General features: G+C 30.6%; 3 protein-coding genes across 3 annotated transcripts; 1 reads left to right on the forward strand and 2 right to left on the reverse strand.

The window, feature by feature from the left end:
* Positions 1–4,913: 4,913 nt before the first annotated feature.
* On the forward strand, positions 4,914–6,654 carry LOC108327844 (probable aspartyl protease At4g16563). Its single transcript, XM_017561569.2, has one exon. The coding sequence runs from the start codon at positions 5,103–5,105 to the stop codon at positions 6,498–6,500; it is 1,398 nt and encodes a 465-aa protein (XP_017417058.1). The 5' UTR covers positions 4,914–5,102; the 3' UTR covers positions 6,501–6,654.
* Positions 6,655–13,193: 6,539 nt separating this feature from the next.
* Positions 13,194–14,237, reverse strand: LOC108328180 (NDR1/HIN1-like protein 10). Its single transcript, XM_017562000.2, has one exon. The coding sequence runs from the start codon at positions 14,114–14,116 to the stop codon at positions 13,451–13,453; it is 666 nt and encodes a 221-aa protein (XP_017417489.1). The 5' UTR covers positions 14,117–14,237; the 3' UTR covers positions 13,194–13,450.
* A 2,645-nt stretch (positions 14,238–16,882) lies between these two features.
* On the reverse strand, positions 16,883–17,924 carry LOC108328452 (NDR1/HIN1-like protein 10). Its single transcript, XM_017562322.2, has one exon. The coding sequence runs from the start codon at positions 17,720–17,722 to the stop codon at positions 17,042–17,044; it is 681 nt and encodes a 226-aa protein (XP_017417811.1). The 5' UTR covers positions 17,723–17,924; the 3' UTR covers positions 16,883–17,041.
* Between the last annotated feature and the right edge of the window lie 4,626 nt (positions 17,925–22,550).

Raw genomic sequence — 22,550 nt, forward strand, 5'->3', positions numbered from 1 at the left:
ATCTCTCAAAAAACCCTGTGAGCCATGGTAGAAGCAAGCACATTGAGGTGAGATATCACTTTCTCAGAGATATGGTAAACAAAGGAAGAATAGCCTTGACCTACTGCAACACTGAAGCCCAGCTAGCTGATATTTTTACGAAGGCAGTGAAGATTAACAGGTTTGAGTGGCTAAGAAAGGAAATTGGAGTTAGGACCAGTGCTGTGAGTTTGTCTTGAAGGGGAGTATTGAGAAAGTCAAATCAAACAACTTTAATAGCTTGCACTTTCATCATTTTGTCTGTTGCTTTACGGTTATATTCTATGCACACTGTATATAAGCAACATTACTTTTCAGTTTAATAATACAGACTCTATTCTTCTTAATTCTCATCTCATCTTTCTCCAACAATAATTAGGCTTTTTCAATTCAATATTGCAGTTAAAGGTGAAAAATTGGTTGAACATGACCTGATCTAAATATATGTAAATAAAATGTTGAATTTCGGGTTTAAATGTTGAAACTAAGTTAAATTTTGTTTTTCATTCTATTTAATCATAACCCAATTTAATTTAACCACAGCTAAAAATATTCAGGTTTAGTTAACTGTTTTAAATAATATGTAGTTGATCCGAATAATATCAAAAAAGTTTCCGAAAAAAAGCACTTGTTTCGAAAATTATTTAAAAATAAAAAACAAAAATAATTAAGAGATAAGTAAAAGATAACAACAGGCCGCTATGCGCCAGGCCCAAATAATTGCTAAAATTTATGGGCCTACTTTCCTCCCAACCTATTTATTTTCGAGTAAGTTTTTATTTTTATTTTTTTTTAAATTATGTTCAAAACTATCATCCAATGTCATATATTAAGATGAATAATAAAATTAATGTTTGATTAAATTTTAAATTTTCTACAAATTTAAGTATTATTAATTAAAATTTTATTAATATTTAATTTTTTATATTTTTTTAATTAATTTTATTTTTAATTATTTTTGTTAGGTGACATAAATGTCATTTTGTTTGCTGGTCTTACCGGATAAAAGATTTTGTGTTAATATAAAATAATGATTACAATATTTTTTTAACACAAAAATACTTATCTATTAATATGTCAAATAAAGAAATAAGATGAAAAATAAGATAAGAATTATATCACCAGAATAATAAAAAAAATTAAATGATACATATTTAATTGAAAAACATAAAAATTTAAATATTTAATAAAAGAATAATAATAACTTGACTGAAAATACATAAATAAATTTATAAGAGACTCAATTTAACCTAAAACTAAATATATTCTATTATTTTAAAAAGATTACATATGTTTTTCAATTTAAAATTTACATTTTTAATTTCGAAAATTTGACAAAAACTTATTTTAGTTCTTCCCTTCAATCTTTAATATTTTGGATAAATAGCAAACATTCGGTTGAATATTCGGCGACTAAAACAAGTATTTTTTAACGAGGAAAATTAAAAATATAAATTAAATTTAAGAAAGTAATAACAACGTTATTCTTAATTAATGTAAGTTTCTTATTGGTCGATAGAAAAGCAATAAGAGTAAAAACATGATTTTCTTTCATACAGCTATACCAATCCCTAGTCCACATACAGTAGCTTCCCCAGCGCACATGGCCTTCGTTAATGAAAAATATTAAGATATTTACTAAAATATTAAAGTATTTTTTTGTTAAATTTTATAGATTAATATGTATGAATACTTAATTAATAATATCTTATTCATAAACATATAACATTTCCTATCAGTAAGTAAATAATATATTAATAATGAACTCTAATTTAAGAAAAAAAAAACTGAAAAACTAACTCTATAATTAAAATTTTATAAGAATTAAAACTTGTACAAAATTATAGGATTAAATGAGAATTTAAGTCTTTTAAAATTAAAGTTAGATATTGTTTTTTTGTAATTGGAAAAAGTGAAAACTAGTTTTAAAAGTAGTAGTAATCAAGTAAGTTCTAACCTTATTATTTTCTCCTTGAATTCACAAACGTATTTAAAGGTATTTAAAGCAACTTTGTGACAGTTGGAATACAAAGATTTTCTCCTTTTAGAAAGAAAAAAAAAAGCTGTTTGTAAATATGTTCGTGGAATAATAATTGAAATTTAGAAATAAAATTTTTCTTGACATTTGAAAAATTATAACTTAACAATATATTTTAAAGTTTTTTTAGTTTCATAATACAATTGCTTTATGCAATTTAAAAAAAAAGTTATGATAATAATAATAATCCATAACAAAAGTAATCAATCATTAAAATAATATAATTTTCACTAGAAAAACTTTGGTTTCACAGTTTGAAAAGCAATTAACTCTGCTGGCAAGCAAAACCTGCCCCGAGACTTCGACCTTATTGTTGATAATTAAATTTATTGCAACTCCATATCCATGGTAAATAACATTACATTAAAATTTATCGAGAAATTATTGGAAATCCTAAATCATTGTTTACTTGTGATATCAATTAACCTATAAAAAAATATTTTATTAATAAAATTGTTAACCATTCTAAGAAAAGAAAACATCTTATTTCAACGATTACTATTTTATGCAAAACACTTTGAAGAAATTGACGTCTGAAAAAAAAAAACTGTACTAAAGATATTTGTGGATAAGGGATACTAAATAAATGTTCACAATCAATGTGCTCAAATAATAAGTATGTGTGTATTTTTTATGTGAATGATCCTGACTTTCATGATATTAAATCCATCTGTTACTTTCTTTTAGTTAATTTTGTTTAAGTATTTCTTTTTTAAAACGCCAATATAATAAAGTGGTTTACATGAAATGATGCCAAATAGTAGCTATGCCAAATGTAAGTTTTGGTTGAATTGTGATTCTGGGGCTACTCACTCCTCCCATGTGCCATGAGCTATAAATTATCTGTAGTAGGGTATGCCTTCATGTGCTTTATCCTCTTAATTCCTTTGGAACTTGAAATTTGACTTGGTAATGTGCTCAGGGAATTTGTTTTCGTCAAATAACACTGGAAAATAGAAAAAGACAAAATATTCTTACATAATTAACATGAAATTATTTATTTTATTTTGCTAAATTACTTTTTTTTTTTGAGAAATAAAATACCAATGAGATATGAATTTAATTAGAGATTGACATCTCTCTACTCAAAACTTTAAGGCAATGGATGAATGAGTCTTTCACTTTTATATAGTGTTCTATTATCTCATTTCTATCCAATGTGAGACTTAGATTCACATTTGATTCTCAACATCACCTTCATTCCTTGAAATGGTTCAAGAGTACCTTACGTGAGAAGTCTCTTGCTCAAACTAATGTATTATGTGTGTCATTACAAGTTTTGACTCATTAAGCACATTTTAGGCTACTTAGATTAGTTAGAATTAGAAATTTCATTCTACATTAAGTTTTTTGATATATTTTTTGTTTTAGACTTTGATCAGGATAATACTAAACATTTTTAGCTTTAAGATCATGCATTTATGCATTACTAAACATTCAGACCCAAAATTGCAAGCATATGCATAATTACCTTCTTGTGTTTTACTTTAAAACTTGTTCATCCATTTCAAATATAACTTTTTTTTTGTTTTGTTGATTCCAACCATGATTTCATCATTCAAACATGTGTGCTTAATGCCTAGATTCATATTAGTATCACGTTTAAGGGCAATTTATAATCTTTAATTTCTATTTATTAAAATATATTTTTTCTATCTATTAAAATATTTTTTAATTTATCACATAAGTTAAATGGTTAAGAAAATTTTATAAATTTTAATTTCAAATCTACATCATATCACTTTTGAATCATTTTTAAAAAAACATATATTTTATTTTCAAATTCCTCCGGTCTCCTTAAAATCCATGTTGAAAAGTTAACACACCAACTCTGAATACTTTTAACCAAGCTTAAACAATAAAAATACTTTTTTCATGCATTAACCATTTTATCAATTAATTTTATTTATAATATAGTTTATTTTGTAACTTTCAAACTCTCTAATCTATACTGTAGAACTTTTGGCCACTTCATGACCGTGTAGATAAATAGTCAGTGTAACGCCCCAAAACGTACAACCCATCCCTAAATTACTCCAGGCTAAGCACGTTTAACCAAGAAGTTTTTATAGGTTAGACTACCAAAAAGCAAATGCATTTTGGTGATATGAGTAGCCAAATTAATAAGTTATCCTTCAACTATATAGTCTCATACCTATAGAGTCTCTAGATCCCTCTCATTCCGGTATATGTTCGATTCATCCATGTGTCCCTTCCATTGAAAGTCTGCCAAGAGCCTTGTTTGTGTCTCTTGCACTTCGTGTCTCTTACACCGACGATCACTCCCCGCCCTCGTCAGTGTCCGGGTGTCACAGTCACCACATTTATTGGTCTTAAATTTTTGAAGTAGTTTTGTTATAGAAAAAAAAATACAAAACGTAAAAGATACACAAAATTATAATTCCAGAGCTATATTTGAAGAAAGTTCCTAACTCATTTGCTTATTGATAAACGCCATATTCGTCAACTACGTTTAAAGTCTTCACTCCCCTGCCCACGCCAAATATAATGTGATCAATGAGAACCCTCTTACAAGGACAGGGTTTAGATAATTGGAAATCATAGTACAATGACTAACCATTAGTAACCTACATAAATATCTCGTCTCTCTAAATTTGGCTTTGGTGAAAACGTTTGGTCTCTATATATGTACATACACTGTAATTACTGCAAATCCTTGTCGTTGATTTTCTAAGTTTGTGCCTAAACTGTCACAACAAAACTGTGAACTAGTTGTTGGAAAAATATTATAGATCTTTCATTCCTTAAGCAAAAAATTCATATAGGTTAAAAGGACCTCGTACACGTGGAAAAAAAATGAAAAAGGAGAAAGCATAGAAACGGTGGGAGACTGAAGAGGTGATTCCACGTAGTGCAGCATGGAAACAAAATTCCACCGTAGCCGTTGTGCCAAGTTTTAATTTAATTGTTAAATTCCATGGCCGTGACAGTCAAATCTCACTGCCACTCAAGGTCTCACAGCCACTGCATTTAAAAACAACTTCATTCATTCGATTCTATCGTTGTATCTTGGCTTCACTACCTAATGGCTCTTCCTTACATCATTCTCTTATCTCTAACTCTCATCTCTCATACTGCACTCACTTCCTCCACCGAAACCAACACCATCACTCTCCCTCTCTCCCCTATACTCACCAAACCCCAATCCTCCGGTCTCTTCCACTCTCTCAAACTCGCCGCTTCAGCTTCTCTAACTCGGGCCCACCACCTCAAACACCGCCAAAATGCTCCCTCAGTCGCCACGACCCAAGTCTACCCTAAAAGCTACGGTGGCTACTCCATAGATCTCAACTTCGGAACCCCACCCCAAACCTCCGCCTTCGTTCTCGACACAGGAAGTAGCCTCGTCTGGTTCCCCTGCACTCCCCGCTACATCTGCTCCCACTGTCTCTTCCCAAACATTGACCCCACCAAAATCCACACTTTCATTCCCAAAAATTCCTCCACCGCCAAACTCCTCGGTTGCAGGAACCCCAAATGCGGTTACCTCTTCGGCTCCGACCTTCAATCTCGCTGCCCCCAATGCCAACCCAATTCTCAAAACTGTTCCGTCGCTTGTCCCCCTTATATTATCGAATACGGGTTGGGCTCCACTGCGGGCCTTTTACTCCTCGACAATCTCAATTTCCCTTCAAAAATTGTTCCCCAATTTCTCGTCGGTTGCTCCATCCTCTCCGTCCGCCAACCCTCCGGCATCGCCGGCTTCGGTCGCGGCCAAGAGTCTCTCCCTTCGCAAATGGCCCTCAAGAGATTCTCTTACTGCTTACTCTCACACAGCTTCGACGACTCCACGGAAAGCAGCGACCTCGTTTTACAAATTAGCTCCACCGGCGACACCAAAACCAACGGCCTCAGCTACACGCCGTTTCACCCCAACCCTTCTGCCAGCAACCCCGCCTTCGTGGAATATTACTATCTCAGCCTCCGTAAGGTCATTGTCGGTGGCAAGAACGTTAAGATTCCGTTTAGCTTTTTGGACCCCGGCTCTGACGGTCACGGCGGCACCATCGTGGACTCTGGATCCACCTTCACTTTCATGGAACGCCCCGTTTATGATTTGGTGGCCCAAGAGTTTGTGAAGCAGTTGGGGAATTTTTCCAGGGCGGAGGACGTTGAGGCTCAATCTGGGTTGGGTCCCTGCTTTAATACTTCCGGCGCCAAGACCGTGGATTTCCCGGAGTTTACTTTTCAATTCAAAGGCGGCGCGAAAATGACGCTGCCGGTTGAAAATTATTTCTCCTTGATCGACGACTCGGAGGTGGTGTGTCTGACCGTCGTCTCCGACGGTGGAGCCGGTCCGGCGAAGATGTCCGGTCCCGCCATCATTTTGGGGAACTATCAGCAGCAAAATTTCCACATTGAATATGATTTGGAGAATGAGAGGTTCGGGTTCGGCCCTCAGAGTTGCAAAAGGAAAACTTAGTATTGTAATTGTAAATTAAGGTGTTATTATAATTTATTTGTGGTTGGGTTAATATGCAGCAAAAAAAACTAATCATTTTTTTACTGCGTGATTGCAGTATGAATGCTTACAATGATTTTAAATAAATCGATACATGTGATGATTAGTTGATGAAGTGCATAAGAAGAGTGTAGCTGGTAACACATGTTTGGTTGGTTTCATGTGCAATATTTTTGGTTTAATATTTATTCGTGAGTTTTAGGTAAAGGAGCGTTTTGAGACTGTGATGGATTCCTTTCCATAGTCTTTCGTAAAGTGTTGGGTACTTTATTCTTGCATTATTTTCGGTTCTTGTTTGTCTTCCAGCGAGCACACCGATACGAGAAGAGCCTTGTTTGCTGTTTTGTTGATGATCACCGACAGAGTAACAGTTAAATCCCACGCCGTAAGTGGTCTTAGTTATTTTCGTTCATAAAATCACAATGACCAAACATTATTGTTTTATTTTAATTTATCCTAACTGCATGCCAACACATAAGTCCACGTATGAGTTAATTTTTTTTTATGATTAAAATATCAAACCGTTATATAAATAATACATACGGCATTCGGTTAAAATTTGAACGGAGTGATGAGGATAGAGGGAAGTAGCGAAACGGACAATATCTTATCCCTTTTTCGTTAAGAAAAGCATGGCATTGTAATTTCACTGGTTTGCAAGTAATGATGAAGATGAATATGAGACAATAAAAATGAGGACCACATGAAAGGAGAAGGTATTTCTTTGTCCATAATGCTGAGGATTAACAATCAAAACAAAATTCGAATATATGTATCAATTTGCATTTATTTTTTATTTTGATATAAAGTTTTAGATTTAATAAAGACTACAAACATAATAGGTTTAAGTACTATTTTATTTTAACACAGATTGTTTATACTTAACTACCCATCTCAAATATTAACATCTCTATGGATCTTATCATGCCTATTGAATAAATTTAAAATAAATAAAATGTAAAAACAAAAAAAAAATATATTTTTAAAAAATATAACAGTATGATTTTGAAAATGTACGGAGTAATAACGATACAATTAAAAAAAATAGTATATAATTTTTTAAGGAATATAGTATGTCGTTGATAATAAATTGGAAAAAAACGCATGTTACATGATTACTATTTACGCAACAAAAACATTAAAATTAGAATTGGAAGTAAGAAAGTGAGGCTTTGAATCTGATGTTCTTGTGGCCTTTGGTAGAAGGGCGAGGGTGGAAATCTGGTTGCAATTTGCTTCGAAGAAATGAATTACCCAAAATATACGGTAGATAAAAGATCTGAACAGCACATAGCTTTCACAGAAGGGATGATGATGACTTGATAAAGAAACTAAATAAAATGAAAATGAGTGAAAGGTTGGAAAGTTCATGGGATTGACCAAAGACGTTGATGCTTATTGCGTTATAGGTCAGCCATTAGCAAAAGTGAGAGGCACATGATGCATCTATGAATGGGATTGTCTTAATTTGTCTGAGTATTGATTAGGTTCATGAACTGCGTTGTTCAGTCCAGGTATCAAATGCGAAAATAAAGATCAAAAGTGGCTTATGCTTTTTCCTTCAACCAAATACATCTATTTTTATAATCCTTCAATTATACAAAAAAGAGTTTGATGCAGTTATAGTAACAAGGTGAGCCGCGTTCGTCACAAGTTACTTAGCTCAAATGGAAACGGTGCACGCATTCAGACAGACGTAAGGTACAGAACATAAGATGTCGTGTTTTCATTGAAATTAACGAAACGCGAAATGTGACAATGAGAATGCTACGTAACGGAAGTACCGCGATCCTAGTTGTTGTTATTTACAACTACCAGTACATACGATAGTAGTTAGTTGTTGACTCTTCCTGCTTAATTTCGTAAAAGGTGTAGATTGAAAGATGGGGAGGCAATAATGGTAAAAGCGAGTGAGGAACTGAGGAGGAAGGTGTACGTGGTAAAGAAAAGAAAGAGAATATTAGAAAGGAAAAAGATATTTCGAAACTTTTTTTTAAAAATTATTTTGATATAATAAATATGTCATTTTTTTACTAATTTATTATTGTAATTATGTACTCTAAACTTTATAAAAAAAAAGTATTTATATGTTTTCCTATTAGAAATGGACCTGATCCGCAGAAGCAGTACAAGTCAACGGAAGGATAAAAGAAATGTCATAGGAAAGAGAAAGGATGGTTGGTTTTACTTTATCATCATCACCATGTGCATGTGATCTGAGGATCTCCGTGTCTTATCTTTGTCCCACCCTACAACGCTATAATTGATTTTTGGTTTCTTCTAACCTAATTTACTATTTTTTTGGATTTTCTTTTTCATGGATAACTAATTTTAAATGTAGAAAAAAATTAAGAAAGAATAAAGTCAAACTTATTTATGTATAATTTAATTAATAAAAAAATGTGATTTGTATTAATTCTATGCATTAATTTAATTTCAGTTTGTGTAGAAATTTACTCTTTTTTTTCCCTTTTCCTAAATGTGATTTATTCGAATAAACTAAAACAGTATTTATAAGATAAACAATTTCTCTCCTTGAAAATGCTAAACGTTAATATATTACTATCTAACTAAAGAAATCGAAAATAAAAACATATTAAAAAATATTAGTTATTATTAAGGTTGGGTAAAAATAACTGATATGTAGTGTATTATAGTTAACTATATTATATTATACTTAAAAAAAACTCATCCAGTTTTACTAAAAGTTCAGTATACTATTTTATGGTTTAGTTTTTAAAAATTAAACTTATAATAGTTTTGGTTCAGTTAACTATGAGAACTTTATCTACTCTTTTCTCTTCTAGTTCTCGTTCAACTCCTTCGTCTTGCCAAAAAACATTATTTAATAATAAAATATTAATAAAAGAAATCGTTTACATTAAAAAATTAATAATGAATTTTGTAAGACAAAATTTTTTATCATAAATTTTTATATATTTTTATCAATAAACATATATTACTTTTTAAATAATATTATTTTAAGTAATAAAAGTAAAATATATTTTTTTAAATTTAATTTTATTAAATGATTAAGCAATAAAAATGATAAAAGAAAAAAAGACTATATAAAAAAATAATACTTTAAATATATTATATTCTTTAACATATTATTAAATATGTAAAAATATGTTAAAAAAACTTTTAATGATATTAAAATATGTGTAAGCGCACACACTAAAATAACTATTTATTTTAAAAATCAACTTCCTTTAAAATAAATATCAATATTATTATTTCTAAATGATAGCATTTTACATACTAAAACTAAAATATATTTTTTAACGTTATTAACAAACGTTTATTAAGAGTAACTTTTCTAATATCATCTTTTATTATATTATAATAATTAATAAATATTAGTTTAATTTTTACATAATAAAATATAAATAGTAAATAATTGATTAATAAAAAAAATTTATGAGGCAACAAAATAAATATAAATAAAAAATTATTTAAAATAAAATAAGTAAATAAAAAGATAAAATAAATTATATGCACATATAAAACAAAAAAATATAATTAAAAAATAAAAAAATAAAAAAATAAAAGTAAAATAATATTCATGACAAAATAAATATAAATTAAAAAAATATTAAAATGAATAATAAAATAATTTCCATACACATATAATAATAAAAGAAATATAAATAAAATATCAAATAATAATATCAAATAATAATATCAAAATAAAATAAATATTAAAATAAATTTCAATTAAAAAGAACATGTATTGTTATACTATTCAGTTTAAAAACTAGTATAATTCAGTTTAAAATTAATATAGTTAGTAGTTCAGTTTATATTGTAGTTTAGTACAATTTAGTATATTTCAGTTCAGTCCAGTTTGATAAAACAAAAAACAGTTCAGTTCAACTCAGTTGAGTTTAGCCAAATTAATTTTTAGTTCAGTACAGATTTTAGTAGTAAAATGCACTTCAGGTCTATTTATCCACCCCTAGTTATTATGATCTTAATCGGCAAATACATATTAATTAATATTATTGTTTGAGACAAAGAAGTTTTTAAATTTTGAATAAATAATTGACATATTAAACTCTCAAGATTTTTTTTTTTATATTTTTATTTTAAGTACTAATGTGATAGTATTCCAAATGTTAATAGACTTAAATACTGTTTTAGTTGATAATACATAAAAATTCAGGTTCCTATGTATTTTAACCTAATATCCAAACTTATTTCATCACATTTATAATTTTAAAATGCAAATAAAATCAATCTTCAAAATAAAATATATAACTAAAATGTGTATCAAGAGCAGACAAAATAAATCACGACATATTATTTTTGTAACAACCTTTTTTTTATAAATATTAAAAGATAAGGTTTAAAATTGATGAAAAATAAAGTTTTGTTTTTAAGTTAAAGGGGTTAAACAAATAGAGAATTAAAATAACTTAAGACAAAAAAACAATAGGACATTTCCCTATGGTGAATTCAAAGACCAAATATTATATGAAAGATGTTAGTATCTAAATTCATAATTTATTATTGTCTTTCATAAATCATATACATATATACTAGCTATGCTAATTGAAATTTGATGAAGTCTATAAATATCATGTACGATTAAACATTCGATATTGAATGTTTAATTCATATAATTGATGTGAAATGATTTAAATAATCCTGTTATTATTATAAGAAATTAAAATTTTTATATATATATATATTATCTTTTGGAAATTTGTAAAATGTAAAGTGTTAATCACTAATTCAATTCTTTATCAAATCAAATCTAACTAATTTTAAACCAATTTTAAAGTTTTAACCCTTTAACTTCTGTATCTTATTTATATTGTTTTTTTTTCCTTACGTGATAAATGGTCATTTAATTGTAATTAATTAAATTTAGATTGACAAAATGGGTTCGGTTTGAAAGGTTGGATCATGTGGTCCAAAACTCAGATTAGGTCAGATTTAGAAACAATAATTTAAAGAAAAATAGCTCTTGTTTAGCTTGATCTTTTGATCTTATGCTCATAAAAGCCAAGCTGACCTTTTATCTGGAGTGCAGAAAAAAAAACGGGAGTGCAGGAAGAAATGCCCTGGATAATGAACTGATCCATTTGTTTATTTTTTTTTGGTAAATTATTTCTTATAAACTCATACCAAAGAAACTCTTATTGAAAATGAGTTTGATTCTTTGGTATATTTAACGAAGTAATAAATTGAAGAACACATTTGGACTTGATTAATATAAATTTATTTATTTTTAAAGACTCGTGTCAACTAAAATAAGGAATTGCAAAAGTATTTAATTTTAAACATTTTTTTGTTAATTTATGTATAAAAACGACTTTAAACCATTCTTATTTAAAAATCATTTTACATTACACAATATATAGTTCTACTTGTATTGAATAATTAACCAAACTTTGTATTTGTGGAGAAGGTCAGCCGCCATCTCCATCAATGATGATAATTTCCTACCACTAAACACAAAACTCTGTTATGAGAGTATATTTTCTTTCCCCTGCTTAATTTCCACACACATGTCGTCGTTATTACACTGTCATGCAAGAAAAACTAGGGAACAGATATAGACTTCACATGCCAGTACAAAAGTCATTTATTTTGAGATGATAAATAATTTGATTCTATTTTTCTCAAGTGTTAGTTTTGCTGATGATTTGGGGTTGAAAATCGACTCAAACAAAGTTCACAGTGCATTATATTTACTATTTATTCAGCTGTCGAATGAAAGTATCTTGAAAGAACTAATCAAACCATTAGGAAGACTCTTGAACCAGTCTTATGTCGTTTCTAACAATGTTCCTACATATATCCCTATATAACTTTCTACCAACTAACATTTGAGCACTAAACATTTTTATATGGACTCTAATATCTTAATTTCAGTTGAAAATGTTGACTTTTGGTATAACCTAATCACACTTTTTTAGCTGCCATGTGTTGTTTTTTTTGTCTGGTCTTCTCATTCTGTCTTTGCGTGAAGTGTTCTAAAGTTGGAACCTCCCTTTCGATTCCAATATAATTGTATTTCTCATATTCTTTATTATCCCAGTGACGCAAGATATGTTTTTACTACTTTTGTATTGTGTAATAAAATATTTCAATTAAGAATTTAAAGAGATTTCTTAAATGAGAACATTACATTAAAAGTTGTTTTTATGTGAATTTGGAATTGTCCTAAATCAAGATATATAATCTTTAATCTTTTTATATAATTCAATTGATTAGTCTCCTCATTATTAATCAGGTAATGGTCTGGACAAATAATTATCAATTAACTGGGCCTTAAAAATTCGGCCCAATATCCTACGGTCCACTTCATTGTTCATAAAGAATTATGGCGAAAACCTACGTAAACACTTCACCATCTTTCTCTAATTCCACGGATATTTTTCCCTAGTTTTTCAAAGGTATTACGTTTTTGGATTGGGCACGCGTAACCCGGAGGTAGATTTATATTACGTCGCAAGCAGGCAACTTTAAAAACGGCGTAACTATGGTATGTTTTTAATGCAAATGACAGAAGTCTACCTTCTGATAATGGTTTAAAAAAGAGATTTTTGTTAGCAGAAGCAAAATTTGTCACTTTTATATTTAGAAATAAATTTGTTTTAAATTATTAATTTAGAATATTTTTTTACCAAAAAAAGCATTGGAAGAGGACGAAATAAGAAATTTATTTATTAACAAACAAGTGTAATGTAAAAGAATAAACCAAAAATCCCCTCGGCCGAACAGAAGGAGAGGATACAGTAGTCAAGCGTAGATACATACAATGAAGAGTATACATGCAAGAGTATAATAGTAAAATCTCTGAATTCAAGGACCAAAACTAACCAATAAAAAAATATGAAAAAGCCACGAATGTGTCATAAGAACAGATCGGGTCGGGTGGGTGGAAGGATCCGAATCCATCAGCGATCCCAGTCGCACTTGATGGTTTCAAAGGCCGTGGCGCTTCCCTTGAAAGGCACGCGCAAGTCGCAGCTGACTTTGGGCTTGAGTGTCTTGGTCTTGAAAGCGCCCAGCTTGAACCTCACCCTCAGGTACATCTTCACATCGATCTCATACAACCCGGTGGAGTTCTCCTTCTTCAATTCGGAGCTCTGGTCAGCGTCCAAAACCAATACTTTGTCCCCCTTGAAGACGGGGTTGAGCACGTGCGTGGTCTTGTGCCCCTGGTAGAAGGGATCGGGGTACTGGGTGTTGAACCTGGCGTCGTGGAACAATGCGTTCGCCTCGATGAAGTCGTAGTAGATGCCCAGCCTCTTGTTAGGGTTGCGCACTGTGATGTTCAGGGCAAGATCGTAGTGGAGGGTGTTGTTAGTATAGTTAAACTCCGTGAGGGTGGCGTCAGTGACGTGGAATTTCACCATGTTTGGACGGACTATGAGCCAGAAGATGAATACGGCGATGGCCACGATGATGATCAGCGTGAGGATGACCTTGAAGATGAGGCTGAAGAGGCAGCTGAAGAGGCAGCCACAGCAGCAACCAACGCCGCTGCCGCGCCCTGGGCGGTTGTAGGACTTCTGCGGCGGAATAGCGGGGCCGTAGTAGGCTCCGTTCAACTGCGACATGGTGGAATATGATGAGTGATATGAATAAGCAAAGGCAAGAGTGGAAAAGGATGATGAAGAGATGGAATGGAAGACTAATAGCTCCTTGTGTGTGGATTTATAACTAACTGGGAGTGGGTGTGGGGTTGGGGAATTTGAAAAGCGCGTGATCCTCAACAAAGCTTAACCGGCCCCCAAACTATGTGCAACCGGAGTTAATTGTTAATTTATTGTATTACTTTTTTTAATGTTAGTTTTCTCATATTATTTATTTTATCTTTCCTTTCTTTGAATTTTTGTCCCTATAAGGAAATTATAATATTGCAGTCTTTTTTACAAAAATATTTAAATAAATGCTCGTGGAGGTGAGAACTCGGGGTGATGCGTGGCAGCGCTGGTTAGTTTCAACGCGGTTGCTTTTCGTACGTATGAACTTGTGCGTCTTAAATTGAAATTCGCGTTTTCACTGTGTCATTCGTGGAAACTTCCGAGTTCCTGCTTCCAAAGTCATCGACTTTCTGGGATTCCTTTTCATGTTCTCCAAACTCTACTGCATTATTTTTATTAATAATAATTTAGTTAAATATTTATACTAACTACTAATATACATTTCCTGGACACTTAATATACATTTCATATTCTTTCTGAAGCATTTTCTTAAAATATCTAAAAGAAGTTAAAACAGTAACTTCTACTATAAAATATTTTCCATGTTTTTCTACTATAATCCTCAATGAATAGTAATATTTCTCGTGTAACTCAAATGTCACTACATATGATGCCAAAATTTAGATAAATTATGATCAAGGCAATAATATAAAAGTTCTATTGACACCCGTATTAGTCTGAATTACCAAACCTTCTCTCAATCAACTCTCCTATATCCTTCCCTTAACGAAAACAATCCACCTTTTTCTTACAATTTTCTTTCTTTCGTAAATGTTAAATTAGTTATAATTATAACGTATAAAAAATTTTACAGATTAGTTCAACATAGTCTAAATTGATTTTCAACTTGACATTTTTTTTTTTGCCAAAAATGATGTTAACATACCAACTAATAAAATTAATTTTGTATCAATAGTTTTTATGTACTTTGCAATATACTAGTATATATTTCATGTCAGTCTTTGTCATCGCGTGTATATAGGGAGATTTAATTTTCAGTTGCAGCAATCATTTTGTAGTAAATATATGAAAAACCAACTTTTTTTTTAATAATTTTTTTACAACTATTCATATGGCAGCTTATTATTGATCCGCGCATAACTTTTGTACTGAGAAGGAATAGTCTCCCTCACCTTCTTAATTTCTTTTATCAAACAACAATACCAATATTTTAGGATTATAACAACTTTTTTAACCACGTATCACTATTTTATTAATCTATTTGAATTTATTTTAAAAAAAATATTTAAAACAAATTAATCACAAGTCACATGTAAATGTTATAAAATAGTTATAAAAAAAGTTACTAAAATATATTTTTCAATATTTTATGTAAGCATTTAGCTTTTAAATTTGTGAGCGATGGATAATCTATCTTTGTGTTAAATAATTAAATTATTTATATTGATAAAACCAAACCATTTGAATATGATTTGTTAACAAATTATATATGTTCTTGTATATTGGTGCGATTTTCAAGTAGCATCTGAATCGTGAATTTATTATTATTTAAAATAGTAATTCTTTGAATTGCGGATTCTAACTATTGTTTCCCCTCTTAATTAGAAGAGTGCTTTTTGTTTTTGGAGAGCTATTTTGGAAGAGTTTTTTTTTTTTTTAAATATTTGTAGTTTCTATTTTTTTTAGTCTATAAATGTTTGTGGCTCTTAAAGCTATCGAATAAAGTTATATAAAATAGTGACTTAAAGGTCTTTAAGTTGTTTGAGTAATCACTTTCTCTCACAAAAAGTCTATTAATCTCCTACTGAAACTCAATAATCAAAGTATCACGCTACATGGAAATATATTTTCTTTATAACATGTTGGGTTAGGTATGTAACTTTTTCTCAGGAGAAAATGAAAAAATGGAAAATAACTCTCTTTGATTATATATATAAAACTTTCATTTGTATCATTTATTGCTGAGAAATAATTTCTTTCTATTTTATTTTGTTTTGTTGTTGCGGGGTATTCCGTTGAAATTGATGATAGGGTGAGGTATCGTTATTAACACTTCATATGGTGCACATATATAACAAATAATTAACATCACTGCTTAATTAATTAACAATTAAAATTACTGGACTTTTTATCTCTTTGAAAAAGTTAAATCCAATATTAAAGTGGTCACCAAAATTATAATCTCGTCATATTTGTCCAAATTGCAATAACTTCTAGCCTCAACCTAATTTCTTTATGTCCCATGTGGATTTTCTAAAGTACATTACTAACACGATATTAATATAAATATATAAGCTAATGGTATGTTTACGTGAGAGAAAAAGTTATGTAATTAAAAATTTATTCAATTTTTTTATTAAAAGAAAGTTGAAAACAGACCAAATGAATGAATTCCTATAAAAAAAAATTGAAAATTTTCCTTGCTTCTTCAACTCAAATTTTAAACTTTTCCTTTCTTGTTTTTCTGTCAGCACATATCACAACACATAACCTAAGCAGAAAGAAATTTTCACTTTCATTAGGATTTTCTTGACCGACTCCAAGATATTTCTTAAGCTTGTTAAGTAGTTCTAGAATGCTATAAAAATGTCAAAAATCAGGTTTGCAACAAACGTGCATAGACTTTAAATACACAAGACCATCCTACAAGACAAAAAATATATAAATAAATATTATTTCAAGAAAACGTAGGAATTACAGGATACAGTCAAAGAATGCACAAAATAATGACACAAGCCACATATAACGTTATTAAAATATAAAATAATGGTAAAGAAAGAGAAAACGAAAATGAATGGAAGAAATGGAAGATGTAATCTAGTAATCGATGTCGCACTTGGTGGTCTGAAAAGGTTGAGAGGCATTGTTAGCTAAGGGAACCTTGATATGACATTTGGCCTTGGGTTTGAAGTCACCAGAGATGACATCCCCAAGTCTGTATCGAATCCTGAAGTTGAGCCTCACATAGAATTCGTAAACGCCACCACTCTTGTCTTCGTTCAACTCAGACACTTGTTCATTGTTTAGTGTCACCACCTGCTGGCCTGAGAAAACAGCGCTCATGGGGCTGCTGCTCTTCGTGTACTGCCTGAACGAGTTCATGTGCGTTATCACATCGTCATTGGAGAATCTGGCATCCTCGTAGAATGCCAATGCTTCCACCTTGTCGTAGTAGATGTTCAGTTTTTTGTTGGGGTTGCGTGCGGTGAAGTTCAGGACCATGTTGTAGTCGAGGGTGCTGTTGTTGGCGTTGTACTCGAATTGGGTTAGGTCGGCTTCCGTGACATGGAACTTGAAGGAGCGGGGTTGAACAACCAGCCAGAATATGAGGATTGCCAGGCCAACGAGAACTATGAGTACAACCAGAATCTTCCACAAGATTCCGAAGAGGCAGCAACAGCAGCCTCTTTCGCGTTGAGGGCGGTAGCGTGGTGGTTCCGCTGTGGGAATGGCGGGACCATAATAAGCACCATTCAAGTGGGGTTGCTTATCGGCCATGCTTGGTGAATGTAGATTGATAAATGAATGAACGGAAATATGTAGCAGGGGTTTGGTATGGAGAAGGTGGTGAATTGTGAGATAGAGAGAAGGAGAGGTGTTTTATATAGAAAGGAAAGGCATTGAAGATTCTACAGGAAGAACGCGTTTGTGAGTATTTGTCCGTGTTGGTTATTTCTGCATTTGGCTTTTCAATTTCTTTTAACGTAAGAGTCGAAAAACAGCGTATTGTATATTGACCGGTAGTTTGATTAAGATTGACCGCGACAACCACGAAAGAACATTCTCAGCAAGAAACAAAATTTTAATTGTTGCCCCTCTTAGTTAATGGTGTAAGGATTATTGTAGTTATCCCAAACCATCAGGCTTGATATTTTCATCATGAGTGCGTAATCAATTTGTACCAGTCAATGATGTGATGTAACATAGCTAATAATAATTTAAGAAGGGATAAGTACTGGGATAAAAGTTCCTTCACTTTCAATATATAATGTGTGACCAACATCTATAAATATATATATAAATATATATATATATATAAATATATATATATATATATATATAAATATATATATATATATATATATATATATATATATATATATATATATATATTAATATGGATTCATAACCGACTAACCGGTAAAGGTGTAAGAGTTTCTAAGTTACTTTGAGCTCATTCCAATTAGGCGGTAGTCTTTAAGTTACTTCGGTCTGATGACCGACTGATGATAACTCTCACGCCAATAAATTGAGCGGACAAACAGTTAACCGATCGGTAAAAACAGCTGTTAAGGTATTCAATAATAATAACTGTCGTTGATGAGGAATTAATGAAAATAATTGTCATTTATTAACAATTAATAGGAATAATGTCATTTATTGGTGATTAATGAATCAGATCTAACGGTAAGCTCATCATAATTTATAAATATTTGTCTCACAAAGAGGACAAAAAAAACTTTTAACTGATTACAAGATTATTACCCAAAGTCACTGACTTTAGCGCCAGAATGTCTTTTGTATGGACCTCTCCGCGGCTTGGACAAGGAGAAGAGAGAAGACTGGATGATGGGGCGGACAACTTTGAATGTTTTGGATTTGGGATCTAAATCTTGCCGAAACAATATGGATAATGATATATTAACAATTTTTTTAACATTTTTTTGACAATAGATTATGTGTTATTATTTTATTAATTCCTATGTTTAAAACAGATCAATCATGAACTACCACATAATATATATATGGAAAATTTTAAGGGGAAAGAATTTTGTTACCTAAAGAATTATCTATATCCACTATAATCAATAAAATGGGTATGAAATTCCTTCAAGTGCACAAACATATATATATATATATATATATATATATATATATATATATATATATATATATATATATATATATATATATATATATATAGAGAGAGAGAGAGAGAGAGAGAGAGAGAGAGAGAAAAGGGTTTGTTAACTAGCGTACGCTTTTTTTCAGTTGATATATTTTAGCAATGTGTACCGGATTTTAATATACAAAAATATCCTCATACCAATGACTCAACTTACAAAGGCAAATTCTCAACTTACAAAGGCAAATTGTTTAACAACGAGTGTTTCTCATTTTTTCAGTTAGAGCTACTGTGGGGATGACAGAGAAAATGTTGGAGTGAGAGAGATGAAGAGAAAGGGTTGAGAGGAATGAGGGAATTGAGTAAAGGTTTAGGTGTTTTTTATTTTTTTAGTTTTAAAAATGAAAATTATTCAAATATCCTTGATTTTGCCTACTAAAATCCGGTACACATTGATAAAATGTACAAACTGAAAAACTAAAAAAGAACTAGTTAGCAAACCCATATATATATATATATATATATATATATATATATATATATATATATATATATATATATATATGAAAGCTCATAAATGGAAAAGAAAATTAAAAACAAGAAGTTAAAATCGCTCGTATATGAATAAATATTTTATTCCCTCAAAACATTTCAACACGAGTTAACAATTGAAAACAAATAACTTATGAACCTATGCAAAAAGGCAATCTGATTTGAGGGTAAACAGATTCGTTAAAAATATAAAAATGTGTATTCCACCATATAAAAGATTTCTCGTTACAATTCAGATGACAAACTTCCGAATACATAACTTCAAGCAATTAAGATTTTTGGGAAAGCATATATTTCTTGAAGAATATACCAACCTTATAATGAGATATTCAGCTCTGTTTTATTAATAATAGTGTCACAAATGTTGTAGAATTTACTTTTTCTATATAACTAATTCTTTAATCCTATACAAATTAAAACATTTGTCACATAAAATTTGAGTTACCTTTGGTGAATTTTCACTTTCTATAGTGAGGCTTACCACTAGTTTTCGTATTCAAGAAATATTTCTACCCAACATGTGTGGGGAACATTTACTCGAGAAAGATAATTAAAAATCAAATGAGTTAAAATTCTATATTTATATAAAAATTAAAAATTAAAAAAAATACAAATAAAAATATTATAATTTTATTTTCTTTTAGGTTTGGTTTATAGATCGAAGATAATGTTAAATTTTCTTTACTGACATACAAAACCTTTCTTTTTTTTTCACGTAATATTTCTTTTTATTGGAGAAAGAAATTATTTCCCTTGGCGGATTGTATGGCAATCACTATATCAAACAAATAAATACTAGTTTTTTCATTAGAAACAAATAATGGTTATAATAGTCAAGATTAATAATCAATTCAATGTGAAAGAGGAAAAAGTTTGAGATGTCAGGCTTGAAGCGCATAGAACAATATCCTTACAAAGAAAACACTTTCACAACACCCATACTTTAAATAAAGTTTCTCTCTTAACATGCATCTCAACTAGTTGAGCCAATATACAGAGAAATTCTCAAAATTCATAACCATTACTCCAAACTGAATATATGTAGTTTGTTTCTATAAAATCGTTTCTGTTTTTTTATTTTTTTAATTTAAGAGAGGAATTACTTTAAAATAAAATCAAAGCTTTTGAAAAATTTATCATCATAAATTTTATTAAGAAGTGAACTTTTTAGTCTAACTCATCCCTATAAATAGACTTGTAAGGTAAGATTTTTACTTCACTTATATATTATAATTTATTCTTATTTTTAGTTGATGTGTGACTTCCATCACATCCCTTCGTATAAACATCTCGTACATAATAATAGAAATTGGATGGTTAAATAATGATCCTATAGCGCTCTTAACAGTAAGTTTTCAACTGGCTCAAACATTTCGTAATCTATAGTTCATTGATTAAAGTAATTACATGCTGGATCAGTTTATATCATGCATTAAAACATCTTTCATGGAGTTGTCTCCGAATTATGTCCGCATTTTGTGACGGAGATTTAAGAAAAAGCATTAAGCATTGGAGTTCCGCACACCAGTACACAGCAATATCTCTCTATGAGGAGTCAAGGACTTTTCACGATACAAATTCTATGGTTAAAATCAACACAGGGTATTTTAGTATTTGTAGTACATACAATTTTATTGTTGAAACTTGGAAATGATAGAAGGACTTCCTAAATATGTGATGTTCGTAAAACTGCAAATGTTGGAGCTAGATACCAAAAGTCGAAAAACCAAAATAATTAATTATAGATGAGTGCAAGAAAAATTCTGGGAAAGATTCCGAATATGTAGCGACAATAGCTCCTGCTGCAGTAACGGTAGCGCGGTTTGTCTGGCGGAGGAATGGCGTCATCGTCATGGGCGTGGTTCCAGCGGCGTTGTGCATCGGCCATGGTTGCAGAAGATGAATATAATCAGAGATGGGAATTGATGGAGAGAATTAGATGGGAATATATGACACAGATAGAAAGTTAAGGCTTTCAAGAATTGAAGATTCTAATTTCAGTTTCAATGGAACAACGCGCTTGTACTCTATTTCTACCCTACCTACCCATACCATCCTATATGTATAGAATGAATAAAACAGATTGAAAATTTTAATTTATAAATATTGCACGATTGATTTAAAGTTAAAGTGAATAAAATATACGTTGAGCGCCAAATTATTTCTATTGGACCAATTAAGTACTAATAAATATAAAGTAATTCAATTATGAACTTTTTTTTCTCTCTTCACCTATTAAATATATAATCACTTTCTTTCCATTCACGGCTTCTCTTTTCATTTTCTATTTTCCATTGATAATTTCTTGCCCAAAAAATATAAGGAGAGAAAGAAAAAAATATTTAGAGAGAAAAACGCGTCGAAGAAACGCGGTGACAAGCACTTGTCCCTGTTATTTGATTTTCTACTCGTTAAAGGAATCCGTCCACAGCTTATTGTTTTGACCTGAGGAATGTTTGATGTAGATTTACGACAACAACCGCGATGAAATGCATTTTATTTTAACCCAAGACATTTAATCTTTTCATTTTGAGATAATTAACATTTCTTTTTCCTCGCTTTACATATATTGGATATATAATTGCTGTTGCAGTTCTGTATAGTTGCTGATTCTATAATATAATATAAAACCTACTTTCACTTAAATAGTCATTGGTATTACTTTTGGGTGAACTTCTAGACACATACGGCAATGTGCCATTGATACCAAATTCCTACCGTTCAACATCGTTGCAGCAGAATCCACAAGCATGTTTCATAAAAGTTTGTTAAAAAGATTGGAGATAAAATAAACTTATGCGTGTTTTTTATTTGTGTAAGACCTTAAACATCTAACGAAATTGCAGCTCGGTGTTACCATTTAATTAGCTGTTTCTAAAAAAAACATTTTTCTGTTAAATCTTTCTTATTTGTTTATGGAAAATATTA

Source organism: Vigna angularis, chromosome 2 (assembly GCF_016808095.1).
Source record: "Vigna angularis cultivar LongXiaoDou No.4 chromosome 2, ASM1680809v1, whole genome shotgun sequence".
NCBI lineage: Eukaryota > Viridiplantae > Streptophyta > Magnoliopsida > Fabales > Fabaceae > Vigna > Vigna angularis.

Bases quoted from the DNA above. Each gene is read 5' to 3' on its own strand.
- LOC108327844 (XM_017561569.2), top strand. From the start codon at position 5,103: ATGGCTCTTCCTTACATCATTCTCTTATCTCTAACTCTCATCTCTCAT.
- LOC108328180 (XM_017562000.2), bottom strand. From the start codon at position 14,116: ATGTCGCAGTTGAACGGAGCCTACTACGGCCCCGCTATTCCGCCGCAG.
- LOC108328452 (XM_017562322.2), bottom strand. From the start codon at position 17,722: ATGGCCGATAAGCAACCCCACTTGAATGGTGCTTATTATGGTCCCGCC.